Genomic DNA, 14,326 nt, shown 5'->3' with positions numbered 1-14,326 from the left:
GGGATCTATAAAACAATGGAAGGAATGTGCGAGAGTAATCCATTCTAGGGGCCATGCAAAGGATCCTTGATATGAGGTACCATGCCTCGATTATGGGAAGAGAGACATACCAGTTTACAGCGACCACAAAAGGAATGCGTGCAACGGGTAATGTTGAATGAGCAAGCAGGGGAAGGATACACAACAATATGCAACCAGTATGCAAGGGCTCAGATGTACGATAAACATGCATTGCATGCACCAAAGCTCACGGTATGCTAAGACTCAGCTCTCATCTGAGAGAACTCCGAAAGGGTTGAAAGACAAAACAAAACATCTCCACTCACCTTCACCCCCATTCCTGGAAACTCTTGCAGAAAGACAACATCGCTCACTATTTAAATAAACTCTTTTTTTATTATTAAATACATGGCTTCACAGCCCATTTAATGCCCTTAAACAAGGCAAGAAAAATAACATTGATATGTATAAAATTATTTAGTCTGTTTTCGGTAGTCAGCAATCTTGAGTCTGGGCAGACTATTCAGGCGCTACACGCCCTTTTTAATTCTTTTGTGTTTTTCTGAGAGGCAGCATGACATGTTGACAAGTGTCCGATTGGGAGTAAGCTGGAGCGGTATCCCTGGAGGAATACCACCGGGACCCGTTCGATGTGGCCCAGTGTTCCTGCACCTAAAATATTGCATGCGGAAAGATTTGTCCCCATTTTACTGGTACATTATTGTGGGTGTGTAAAATAACCTTGGGCACTGGCATAGTCAGGCCCCCACCATGCTCCTTCCTTCATCGTAGGGGGAGCATGGTACTCTCCCTCTACCACAGAAGAGCCTGACCATCCACGCCCTCTCGACCACCAACCCAATGACCAGCATTGGCTCTCCCACTCACCATATGCCGGGAGACCCCCCGCCCCGTACTGCGCAACTCGTAATCAGCCCCTAACTGTGATGAGGACCTGAGTTGTCATCATTAGCACAGAGATTTAATGCTTAAAAACACCTCCCTCAAACCTGTTCAAACAATTGCACTGACCCAAGAGGCCGCACCTGAGCCAGCCCTCTGTCAAGACGAGGTAACATTTCAGAAGAGAAGACTGGTAGAGTATAGTCCTGGGCATGGTCACCGCGAAGGTCCTTCTGAAATCATATCGAGGTATGCGTCTGGAGATGGGTCCCTCAGCTGCTGTTCTGTGAAGGAAAAGACCTGTTTTATGGTACACCTTCCATCTTACAGGACAAGGGCCCTTGGAAGGTGCACTCTGAAAGGGTAAACCTTTCTTGTGCCAGTATGCCTGTGGAAGTTTGGGGTACCACCTGTTAGGTCCCATCTCATTTCATGGAGGAAGACATCTTCCACTCCTGGAGTGTGTCACCTGAAAGGTGCATATTGACGAGGACCCAGTCCAAGCCCTTGTCTAAGGGTGGGTCTCATCTTGTAGTGTTAAATGAGAAGTCTCAATGAAGTCACGTCCTGCAAAGGGATCAATGGAGGAGATGATCCACAGATGGATACATGTCACTGTATAAGTCTCTCCCAAGAAGGCATCATTTTGGAAGAAGTCTTTGGAGGGAAAGACCTTATGCTTGAAGAAAGAGAAATTACATCTTATCACCTGGAAGATTTCCACTGGATGAGACGACTCATCTTGCGGTACAAGCTTCTTTCTGGCAGAGTCCGTTGGATCAAAACTCTGGAGGAACTGTCACGTCTTCGGGTACATGTCTCCTCTAGTGATTGCACATCTGATGATTCCTCTAGACAGGGTGATGCACCTCGAGTTATGTCTAATGTTGATCCCAATCAGGTTTTTTTCATAAGAGAATACAGCAGAATGGAAAACCTCCCACTCTAATGGTGTCATCTTCACTGTCCCCACTGGGGAGGAGTACCTATCTACAGGTACAGAATCCGGTTTAACAGACCCACTGAAGTCGCCTGATGTGGGCGCAGGGGAGTACATGGTTCTTTCGCTGATGTCATCTAGCTGACGCCCTTGGATGGAAGGGTTTCATGGACCTGCACATCATCTTCTTCAGCTCCTTAAAGGATCGTGCACGTTGAAGCTTGCTTCTGGGACTGCGTGGTCCTGTATCATCCACCGAGTTGAAAGCATGGCAGGGGGCACCATTACACACATGTTGCTGGACGCACCAGTCACTGTTCAGACTACAGTCGCTACAGGCATCCACATCACTGATGCCAGAATTGCTGCACAAGTGGTATCCGACCTTCATGGAGGGCTGCGGCACAACCTGGCCATTCCCACTATTGCCGTCGGAGGAGAAGGCCCAGACAGCAGGACCCTGGCAGAACTCGTTCCTCAGCCTCCTAGGGCTGTCTCGATCCTGGCTGGCAGAAATCTCTAGCACCGATGTCCACTGGTGCCGGGCACTGGCGTATACTTTCCAGCTGTCGGCAGTCAGGCTAAGTCGTGAACCACACCTGCACAAAGCCTCATGCCGTGGGAAAGAGATGGCTGCAGCACTTACATTCATTTCAGAGGTGCATCGGGCGCTACTGCGCTTCTTGCGCAGGCTCAATCTCCGAAAGACTTCTTTGGGGCTCAGCCAGCTTCGCTCAGAGCTGGGCAGTGCTGCCTTTACCAGGTCCCGTGAGGCATGACGACCTTTGTACAGGTCGTCTGTGCTGGACACTGAACGCTGTGGCACGAGGACAAGGCGGCGGATAGGATCCGGGCTGACTAACTCCTGTAAGTCCTCCAAAGCCGAAGAGTGCTCAACCTGGGTCTCCTGGCCATCAGTGTATGGTCCTCCTTGGGGCCCATCTGCGGTGCTTGAGCCGGTGTCTACAGAGATGACAGAGTCGCGGCTGCGCTGTGAGTCCCGAACTCCAGCCGATCCATCTGCAGATCTCATGTGGATGCATGTTGAGATGCGTCTGCGGACCTTGGAGCCCGAACGCCTCAGCTGGGTGACAGCAGGTGGAGAACTATAGACTGATGACATGGATAAGCTCTTCTGGTGGCTTGCTAGTGAGCTTGGCTCGGAGCGGCTTAAGGAGAGTCCAGAGGCCACAGAGCGACACCGATGCTGCAGCACCAGCTTGGAGATGTAGCGGTCCAGCTTACAGCGTTGCAGCTCCTCGGAGCGTGGACGTTGGGTTGAGGACAGACGCCCTTGTGATTCGGTGGAACAGGCTGCGGCTGCACTCAATTCCTCATTTGAGGGGCTGGTGGTGAAGAGTGGGCTCTGCAGGGCGACAGCATGTAGTGGGCTCGGATAGTGGTAAACTTCATTGGTGTTACGGGAGATCAGGTCACACTTGTACGGAAGGGCTGAGAGCCCTGGAGCAAGGAGGTCACCTAATGTCTGCAGTGGGGAGAAGTCCAGGTCACCTGCAATGGAACAGAAGAACGTTAGTGCAGCTAGAACCTTAACCACAGTAAATACATGATCAAGTATCAATTATCTCAAGCACCAGGGCACATTTCCCCTCCTCCCTTCCATCTGCTATAAACACAACTTTAACAGTTGGTGCACCACGCACAGACTGAGTCAATGCGTCCTATTACAATTAATGTACTTGCCCCATTGCCGCCACAAACCTGCGTCTGCTCCCGGGGCAGCACAATAGTGAGAGGCAGACTGCCTGTTTGAAGCTGCCGGTCTGCCTTTGACTATGGAGGAGACAACCCAGCCTGCCTTTGAAACAGGGGCTGAGCTCCCCCTGCAAGCGGGCACAGTGAATATCCACAAATATCCCCATCTGGAGGGGTCATTAGGAGCCCCTTTCCAAAATGTACCCTCGCTGGGGAGAGTAGGGGTGTGCGGTTAGGGGCGTATTGACTGTGTGCCATCTTTTTATGTCACAGTCAGTGCACTCCATGACAGCTCCTTTGCGTCTCCATCTTAAATATGGCGTGGGCACTGAGGCTAAGTGTTTCCTCATTTGCACGGGTCATGCCTTCATGCAATTGAGAAAAAACCTTGCAACGCTATCTGTACTACAAAAGGGCTGCACAAGCATCTGAGGCCCCTCCTATATTACCATTGTGTCAGGGGCAGCAAAAAGCAGGTGCTTCTCCCCGTTTTGACCCCAGGGCACTTTTGATAACACTGCCTCAGATCACACTTTTAGGGAAACAATCTTAGTTACAGAAGATGCAATCACACAAGCCCACACATCCAGCCCAGGCGAATAGCTCAATCCACTTACACGACCAGAGTGGTTCGAAACACTTCGAGCAGTTTTACGTTATTTGACTAATAAATAGCTATATAAAACTATTAATTCTGGCATCAAGCCAGAATGATAGATTGCTGGGTCAAGTACCTGATAAGCAGCCAGCATTTCAAAGTTTGAATCCCAACTCTGCTCTTTAAAATGTTGAGGACAGTAAAATTAGTGGCACTGGGCCAGCTGATAACCGGGGCTACTGGAACTTTGCAGCAGAGAAGGTGCATACCCATGACATTAATATCTGGCTATCTGACACCGGAATAGTGATACAGATGGATCCGGGTACTATAAATATGCAAAAAACACCAAAGGGCTTTTAACCCTGAATGCTTTTTCAGCTTTTTTCTGCCGTTTTCTGCTGCCCTTTCAGAGTATCATTTTAAGTTTTTCATGACACACTTTTTGGCGATTAAATCACATTTGTGATATAAATTCTCCTCTTCCATTTCGTTAATTTTTATGTTTAGAGCGTGGCCTTTTCCTGACCTGAGCGAGTGCCAGGCGAGGTGGGGCTTTCTCCTTAAAACATATGGGTGAGTTTAAACTTATTAAACTTATTTGACTGTGGTAAATAACATGTAGACAAATTGCTGAATGTTCAAAAATGTTTCCACTTTGTTTGTATTTCTGTTATTTTCCCTCAGGAGAGTGTGTGTCACATATGAATGAGACTACCACAAGGAAAAATTTGCTCTACTGGTAGGTCTACATTGTAATCATTATAAGTTTCTCATTGGTGGTATCTTCTGACCCACTGTTGCAGTAGTGTCTTCTTTTGGTCCTGACGAAAGCCTGTTGAGGCTGAAACATGTTGACCAGGTAACATCTTCAACTGATAGTAATTCCTTCCATACTATCATCACTCTGCTTTTAACCATGCCGGTATGATGGTCACCCTCAATAAAGTTGTTCTTTGTCATCATAGCAGGCATTTTTAATTTCCTCACTTTCTGAGCACTGCAACCCTTTACTATTTTCTTCCCACAGCCCTTCAACACTTCCTGTTGGCTGTCCATCTCACTGGTGGATCCTTGTACTAGTATCCTTTGACAACATTCAAGTAAGGATCTAGTGGATACCAGTCTACATCTTTAAAAAAACCCAGGTGATGAGGTTCCGCCCACGGGTGGGCTGATGGGTTTCTTACTTGTGCTTTCTCTATCTCCTCTGGGTTGATTTCTTTACCTTTTGACGTTACACTACTTTGGAGTGTGCAGTTTTTTCCGCAGTATGCTTTGAGACCCTCTGCACCCCCTTTAGTGTTTTTTGATTGTTCAGTTGGGGGACAGGGTGCAAGTCGGTCTATAAATTAAGTTTCCCCTCAGACCCTCCTCACACCTTTATATTTGTTGACTATAAGTATGCACTCAGCTGAACCATCTTCATATCCGCACTTCATGCAATAAAATATGGTGCCTCATCGACTGCTTCCACCCATGTTATTGTCTAAAACTCGTTTCTAATTTTGGATTTACTCTACATTCACACTGTAGGGCCTCCAAAACAATATTTTTTCATCATTAAACAGATCTGTAGAATGGTATAGTATATTAGTATGTATTATCTAAGTCTCTAACTTATAGGTGCTGTAGGGTTCAGGATATTGGACTTTCCAAAGACCTGCAACACCTTTGGGAGTATTCTAAACTGTGATCGCTCACTTAAAGTAACTGTTCCTTTGAGAATACTGTATGTGAAGTAAATATGAATTCATGTGAATAGCGAAACAAAACATTTCCAATGAAGATTAATGTTCCCCACGCAGTATGAATTACATCCGAATATTTAAGGTCTTTGCTCCTTACTAAAGACATAAGCCACTTCCAACAGCTCACTTGGGTTGTTTACAATGGTCAGAATGGGTATCTCTTTCAATTAATGAATATATCACATATTCAGCAGTTAACTAGTCAACTTTTGCAAAATGTCAGGTGTAGCATTAGTCAATGTGGACTTATATAGCTCAAAAATAAATATGAGCTAGAATTGTTTTTCCAACAACTTATGCAGCAAAAGATGGATTATGTGGCAAGGGTGGCATATTCATATCTGACAAACAGATTTATTTGCAGAGTCACCTATTTTTGAAAGTACTGTGATGAAATGGGAGGGTTGATGCCCCAATTGTGTGTCTCCTGGGGACTTCTCCTTAGGATATCCACAAAGTCCTTGTCTACTCCCTTCAACTGTTCTGCCAGCAGATATACTTTTCGACATTGTGCCCAACGACAAATTGCATGTGTATCTTTTTTTTACAGCTGGGGGAATGATTGCCCCACCTTCACATGTCTCACACTGGTACATGGTTGTCATGGCTACGGGTATAAAAACGACTTTGTTGTACAGCTTTTTCCCTGTACAGCCTTGGTGTGAGCCCTTGTGTTGTGACTTCTTGCCTGTAATTGACATTCCTGGCATATAACATTTCACCTGTGTCTTTGGTTTTAGAAAAGATCAGCCCAGTAGGAAATGTGTCTTGTTCCACCACTGAAGCTTGTATTGTATATAGCTGGACTCCAATACCACTGGAACCTCCCAAGCTCCAGATGCCTGTGACAACTGACGTTCCAAGCATTAGTGTGATTTACAAATGAGTAAGCATGAATTCTGGAACCAGAGTAATGCATGCAGCCATCATACATAGTAATGTCATCATGTTCTGCACTGTAAGAGGACCCACAACCAGATAACGGTACACCTGTATGTGAAACACAAGTACTCTATCCCTGTTTGGGTATGTTTAGCCTCCAGAGAATGTTTCCTGGACCCTAGAAAGTTTTGCATTTCCTGTGGTAGTACATGGGATTTCTATAAATGGAACCCAAACTAGGTAGTAAGTAGGTCATCTCTTATGCAAGGGAGTTGACATTTCTGCCATGCTCTCACCATACCAGCTAGTTGTTCAAATATGGGCAGACATTGACTTGGTGTGAAGTTTGTGATTTGTTTGAGGGGAGCTAGAAGATCAGTATATGTTAGTACATATCACTGAGATCTAGGGTCACCATATAGAGCTACTGTTGTATGTAGCATTAGGATAATTTCTTGAAGCATTGCCATTTTGAAGTGTATTGTTTTTACATAAATGTTGAAGAGTCTAGGGTTGAACCTAATGTTTCTTCCTTTTTGGACACCAAAATAAACCGAATCCACCACATCCATTTTAATTCAGGTAGCACATCTTTCAGTGCTCCTTCTGTAATAATGCGATCATGTATTCCATAAGGAGTGGAAGATGAGCTTTAATTGTATTGTCCTTTTTTTTTTTTGTAAAACTTTTTATTTTTCTTTTGCACTTCAGAATTATACATTTGTTTAAATGAATCATGTCATCAACCCATAGAAGTTCTCTCCATTGACAGTTAGGGAATACACCAGCGAGTTCTCCGTGTTCCGGATGAGACAGTGCTAGCTACAGTCCATAATATAAATAACGATCCCTATCCCCCCCCCCCCCCCAACACATCCTCCCACTGCGTACACTTATGCCACGCGGTTTCTAGGCAAAAAAAATGTTAACATCTTATACAACACTACATACGTAAAGCAGCTAGTACAGCGTGTTCTGGCGGTGTACATGGAGTAATGTCAATAGTATTGTCCTTCTTTTGAGGGTGTCATACAGGTGATGCAATAAAGCTGACCGGGGCTTCATTTGTTAGGAAAAAAAAGTGCACAGGGGCCAGGCTTTGCCTTAGAAGCCTGTCACAGTGCGCTCTTGCTTCCACAACCCTACACTTGCCTCTTTATTTCACTCGTCTTTTCTTTTAAATCGCGGTTTTCTCCCTTTCTCATTTTTTTCTTAATTTCTTTGACTTCATCCTTTCTTCTCTCTCTTGATTTGGGTCCAAGGTAGCTGATGAAAAATAAGTCCCGTCCCCAAATACGAGTGCTGGTGCCCGCCACCTGAAATCACCAGCACAATTTAGGGATTGAACTAGCCTTCCTGATTGTAGAACGCACCTGTATGTCTGAGGTAATCGTCCTCCTTTGATATGCAAACAACCGTAGTCTTCTCTCCACAGGTATTGTGTTATGGAAGGAATCCGTAACTAGTCATGTTTTGGACACAGAGGCTTCTCTTCCTTGAGCACCTCTTACTCTTATGTAGGGTGACCAGAATTTTAAAGCCAAAAACCGGGACATTTCCCAAAAATACAGAAGAGGGACTCCAATTTTACTGCAACCCACTGCACAGAGTGACAGTGCTCCTTAGCAGAAAATTACAGAAGAGTCAGTAAGAACATACATAAAATGCAATTGTTAAAGCCAGTAGCATGCCTGTTAATGAAATTACTTTCTTATAACAGCTGCTAACTATCCCGGCTTTGCAAAACATAAAAGTATACCTCCCACCGTTTTCAGCCGAGCCTCTCTAAAAACCGGGACAGGAGCTTAATTTCTTGACAGCTAGTGAGAAATTGGGACTGACTCGGCAAATCCGGGACGCCTGGCCACCCTATCTTATGTTGCCTCACAAATGGCCCCTGCTGTGTTTTTGAGGTGCTTGAGCTGTTGTTGCTACTAAGCTTACAGGTACTTAGTTTACAAGCTGCCAGACACCAGTATCTAATTATTTTAAGACTTGATTCCCTGTTGTAGCGTGGACTTCTTATACCTCACATTGTCTCTCCAATGCTCTAACCGTTCCCACTCAGATACCACTCCGATAATTACTTCTCCTTGTATCCCTGTTTTTGTGGCTCTGGTCCTTCTAAAAACAGTTTATGGATGTTTGACACTGCCCCATTAATTCCCTCTATCGTCTTTATCAAATGTTCAAACCCAATTAGCTCCCACGTGGCTGCCATTTTGTTTGAGGAATAGGTTGGCTAGTGTTTCAACTCCTGAAGTCTAAACTTTTCAGTCTCTTAGTCTTAAAACTGATCATCCCTTTGTCAACAGGTCTGCTAGCATCCCGCAATTTCCCTCCTTTCAGGAGTTGTAAACATTTCCCGTGTATAGCAGGATGAAGTCCCCCTTTTATAGATGGGCGTGGTCTCTCTTAATAGCGTTTAATCAAGGGGTCACATTGGTTTGAAACAACACATTTACAGCATTAATTAGCAAGACATATCCCATCCCTTTTCTCAGGAATTCACATCTGACCCTGCCAAATGTCTTTATGGCATCCAAAGGCAATAGGGCTAGTGGGATGCTCCCGTTATTTGCCTTTTCTAAGTTGTGTTTTGTTGTCAAACATTTGCCGCTCTGGGATAAACCAAGATCGATCTTAATTTAGGATGTCAAGATGGATTAATAAGAGTATGGTCACCAGTAGTTGCATGTATATTTAATGATCAATATTCAAGGGCTTTGGGTCTGTATGACAATCCAAGAGACGCGCCTTTCCCTTGTTTTGGGAGGACAGTCACATTCATTGTTCATGGCAGCAGACACCATTCCTTTCTTTGCTATTTCTTTGACCAGCCATTTCAATAATAATCCACATTTGTAAAGCGCACAATCACCCGTAAGGGTCTCTAGGCGCTGGGGGCCGTCGGGAAGATTGAGCTATTGCCCAGAGTCACATGGTGCTGAGCTAATCTGCCGCCGGTGCCGGGGATCGAACCGTGATACCCAGAAGCCGGAGTCAGTCGCCCTAGCCGCGTCGCCACACCTCTTCTCAGCCATTTCAAGGTCGATATTGAAAAACATCCTTTAATACGAAGCTGGAATCATGCTGTGCCTTTACAGCGCCAAAAATAGAACGAATGTATCATTACCACCTGTTAGTTTAGCATGCAAGTCATTACAACGACTTGCGTTAAGGGTCGCATTGGTAAAGTGGTGGTGGGTTTAAAGTTCAACACCTTCACTACTGTTGGGCAGACAGGAGTTGGATTAGTAAATGATACTAATCCAAAGTCCAGCGCCCCCCCAAAGCAAGTTGTTGTAACGACTTTCGTACAAAATGAACAAATCGTAACAACGCGTTTGTTCTAATGCCGGCATTGAAAAGGCATGCGTGCTAAACGCATGCATGATTCCGTAATACAACCGTCGATATTAGGTGGCCAACGGAGGCTTTATTAAATTCCACTGTAAAACCAGTTGGTTTTTCCACCCTATGTGACTTTAATTATTTTATGGTCTTCCTGACATCTCCTTGTTCAATGGGTGCTATCAAACTCTATCTTTGCTCAATGGTTATCTTGGAAAGTTCAAGGTTTGATAAAAATGCTTCCTGGTGCCAGTGTTTTGGGTTCCCGTGTGGAGTACTTTTTTACTATGTAGTTACGGCAAATGTTCCAAAAGCTCCATTACATCAGACTGTGGTGCCAGGTCTAACATGACGAATTAAGGGATGGTGTTTTTTGGTAACATAGACACTAAATTCAGGAGATATTTTTTTTTCAAATGCTAACTTTTTCCCCTTCCTCTGTGGAGGTTTTAACATAAGTCGCCTTTCTGGTAACCCTGCAATAATGTGTTCTGATCTGTGTATATACTGTGTGATCTTGCATCTGTGGTTGTTCTATGGTGTGGGCACGTGTTCCTGTTCAACTCTCATATTTTTAAATTTCCATCATCCTTCGGAGGAATCAAGTTAGTAATCATCCAAGAGAGACGTGGACACATGGAAGGCGCTCCCGCTATTAGGGAGAGCGGCATTGTTTAAAATGATGGCATTGTCGCGTTTCCTCTATGCATTACAAAACATCCCAGACATAGTCCCAGCTAGATACTTTGGTGAGATATAAAGTATACAGTGAGATTTACTGTGGGAAGGGAGACCTCGAATAGCATTTCAGAAACGGACCGTGGGACGAATTGGACTTGTCGACATCAAGAACTACTACTGGGCCGGACATCTGGCCGTGATGAACCACTGCTTGTATCGCCCGGCGTACAGGCTTGACAAATGGCTACTCCCAGGAGGGACATATCACCAAGCTCTCTACTCCAGTCCACAGAAATATTCCCTGACTAGTCCAACCAAGCACTCCGTATGGGTCTGGCACACAGCCACAAAATGCCTGGGGTGGGATAAAAAGCTCACACAAGCCACTCCACTATGGGAAACAGAGAAGCTCGGCACACTAGGCAACAGAGAGGGGTTTGACAAATGGGACATTATTGGGATCTCAAAAAATGGGGACTTATGGGACAAGGGAGAGGTGGTCACCTTCGCCTTTTTACAACAGAGCCATTAGCTTGCTAACTCAGAGCATTTCCGCTACTTACAAGTCTGACATGCATTACTGTCAAATATACTCACAAGCACCACCTTGCTAGACGCTTCGCCACTAGAGGACAGGTTGTTGGATGGGTACATGCCTGGCAAAGCAGTATCCCTGACCTATAAAAAGCTGATCATTAACTCTCCAAACCCTCTGACGAAACTCAGGTAGCACTGGGAGAGGGATGGGCTAGACATAGAAGACGAAGAATGGCAGGAAGCAGTTGCATCCCTAAGAGAGGTGGCGATCTCATCCCGGTTCCGTCTCGTGCAGCTGAAAATTCTCCATCGAATATATGTCACCGGACCAACCCTAGTCAAAATGGGGAAAGTAGAGGACGGCAACTGTATATGGGATTGGGTCAGCTGGGCTTCTTTAAGCATATAATATGGGAATGTGAGTACATCCTATCCTACTGGTTGAAAATACATGAATGCGTGAACAGGGTGTTGGAGATGGCCGGAGGCCAAGCGATGCCTATTGAACATACGGGAACCCATCGATCTCAGCGGCAAAGACAAAATATGGGTCACACTTGGTTTAATGGTGGTCAAACGGAATATTGCACAACTGTGGCGGGGGGGAGGAGGGGGGGGGGGGGGAGCCACCCATGGTAGTATTCTGGAGGGCAGACAGACTGGTGCATGTTCCGTGAGAAGACTGTGTATGTCTGCCAGGCGTGCCCCAGAAAGTGGTCTTCCATCTGGAATAAATGGAACAAATATAGAGGAGATATCTGTGTTCCCCCCACTGTCCTAGAGCCAGAAGACCCGGCTCTCCCATAGTCATTGTTAACTCCTACGATTTACCTATGTACTCTGTAATCATGATGGCATGTGATATTGGTTTCTGCCTCAACTACTGTATCTTGTAAAGTCAACCTAAGTTCTGTTAAATAAAAAGATTTATAAAAAGTAAAATAAAAAGTTAGTAATCACCAACATTTCTTGTTTTGAATCCTTGGTGCAGCACTTTCTATGCTTATTTTCAGAGCCACTCTTCTAGGTTGAACTACCTATTTCTAGGTTGGTCGCTTGGTTTGTCAAGGGCAGTCATCGCCTTATTGACAATCCTCCAACTGGGACGATCGAGTGAGGACCTTTTTGAGACGGACTCCTTATCATGGTGTGGAGACTGAGTTCAAAGCCAAACTCTCAAAGCCGGTCTTCAGTGTTTATAAAGCCACTTAATTATGTGCACTTTTTAGCAATTTAACTGGTGTCGGTGCAGTATCTGGCCTAAGTATTTTTTTGATAATCAATTTTATTAGCATTTATAAGAACAAAAACTTAAGAGGACAGCGAGACAGTGCCCAATACATCAGTATCCATCATCAACAGATAATAAGGGGGCCCATTCGAAATACAAGGCTCGTGTAATAGCCCTCTTGGGTGGAAAATAGAACAACAAAGCAGTGAGACGTCACCGTAGAGGTCAACCCAATATGTTTAGCCATTTGCCCCAAACCTTCTCAAACTTCTCAGGGCAACCCCGGGCCTCAAAGAGAGGTTCTTCTTGGGCCGCGCACCAGTCCAACCCCCTGCGTTACTTACGCACAGTGGGAGGCCCTACCTGCGACCAGGTGGCCGCTATGTCCTGTTTAGCCACTGCTAATGCCGTGCCCACTAAACACTTATCGGCTCGGGAGCCGTCTAGGCCATCAAACACCCCTAGTAGGAGATGGATGGGATCATGTGGGACCTGCCACCCCAGAGTGTGTGTGAGCTCGGATTCTACACCCACCCAAAAGGAGGCGAGATCTGGGCATTCCCAGACCATATGGAAAAAGTCTGCCGGGGCCTGGCCGCAACGTGTGCAGTTCGGTGAGGGGCAGAAACCCGCCCTGTGCAGGCGAACGGGGGTGGGGTATGCATTGTGGAGGTAATACAGCTGGATGAGGCATAGTTTTGAGGAGCATGTCAGAGTCATGGGAGCCATCAGGGCATCTCGCCAGTCCACCTCCTCCAGGGGACCCACCCATCCTTCCCAGCGGGCCCGCAAAGCATCCAAAGTGATGGGGCCGTTATCCACTAGAGAGCAATATATTGATGACACTCCTCCTTTACCTAGATTGCCCATCATGACCTGGGCTTCCAACTGATTAAATTCAGGGAGTGAGGTAACAGCTGGGACATGTGTAGTAAGGGCGTGACAAAGTTGCAAATATTTGTAGAATTGAGTAGGGAGAAGGGAGTATTGTTGCCACAGGTCAGAGAAGGCCCAAATGTGGTCTCCCATCCAGACGTTCCCAAGGAGTGTAATCCCGATCCTATCCCATCTTTAGAACTCTCAGAGCAGATATGTCAAGCAGCCATGTACCATGCCACAAGGGCGTGTTTTGGTGAGTTTCTTATCCCATTGTGTGTGACGCAGAGCAGTGCGCCAGGCTGTTAGAGCCGCTCTGGTGATTGGTGGGATGGTCAGCGGAATGGGGGGCCCGTACAGATAGGCTCAAATCTGTTGAAAGTCCATAGTTCTGAGCTCAGTTCCGTAGGCCAGGTCAGACCAACCTCCAGCGAACCAGTCATGGATAACAATAATGCGGGTGGCCAGGTAATAGAGGTGTAGGTTGGTCACCTCTATCCCCCCCATCAAAAGGAGGTATCCGACAGCGGGACAAGGCCATGCGTGGTCTCCCATTCCCCCCAGAAATGTGGTCAGTACCCCGTCAAACTCACGGAACCAACTACCCAGGAGATGGAAAGTGATATTTTGGAGGATGTATAAAAAACAGGGGATGATCATCATTTTAAAAAGGGCCCCTCTGCCCAGGGGGTTAAGTGGGAGGGACTGCCAACGATTAAGGTCAGATTTGGCTTTCGTGACCAGGGGCGTGAGGTTAAGAGCCCACTCCAATTCGGGAAGCAGGCTTATCCAAATCCCCAGATATTTGAACGATCGCCTCTGCAGAGGGATAGTTGACTGCCAATTAAAGCAGGCCG

The 14,326-nt window shown here is 46.0% G+C and overlaps 1 protein-coding gene across 2 annotated transcripts in view; it reads right to left on the bottom strand.

The window, feature by feature from the left end:
- Nucleotides 1-376: 376 nt before the first annotated feature.
- Nucleotides 377-14,326, bottom strand: part of LOC144781633 (uncharacterized) — a 46,664-nt gene continuing 32,714 nt past the window's right edge. For both annotated transcript variants that reach the window (XM_078660588.1, XM_078660587.1), the window contains exon 4: nucleotides 377-3,355. In XM_078660588.1, coding sequence (XP_078516714.1) covers nucleotides 1,977-3,355 — 1,379 coding nt within the window. In that variant the 3' untranslated portion in view covers nucleotides 377-1,976. The remainder of the gene's footprint in view (nucleotides 3,356-14,326) is intronic.

Source organism: Lissotriton helveticus, chromosome 9 (assembly GCF_964261635.1).
Source record: "Lissotriton helveticus chromosome 9, aLisHel1.1, whole genome shotgun sequence".
Taxonomy (NCBI): Eukaryota; Metazoa; Chordata; class Amphibia; order Caudata; family Salamandridae; genus Lissotriton; species Lissotriton helveticus.
Note: the sequence above shows the minus strand (reverse complement) of the source record. Positions and strands in the feature narration are given on the sequence as shown.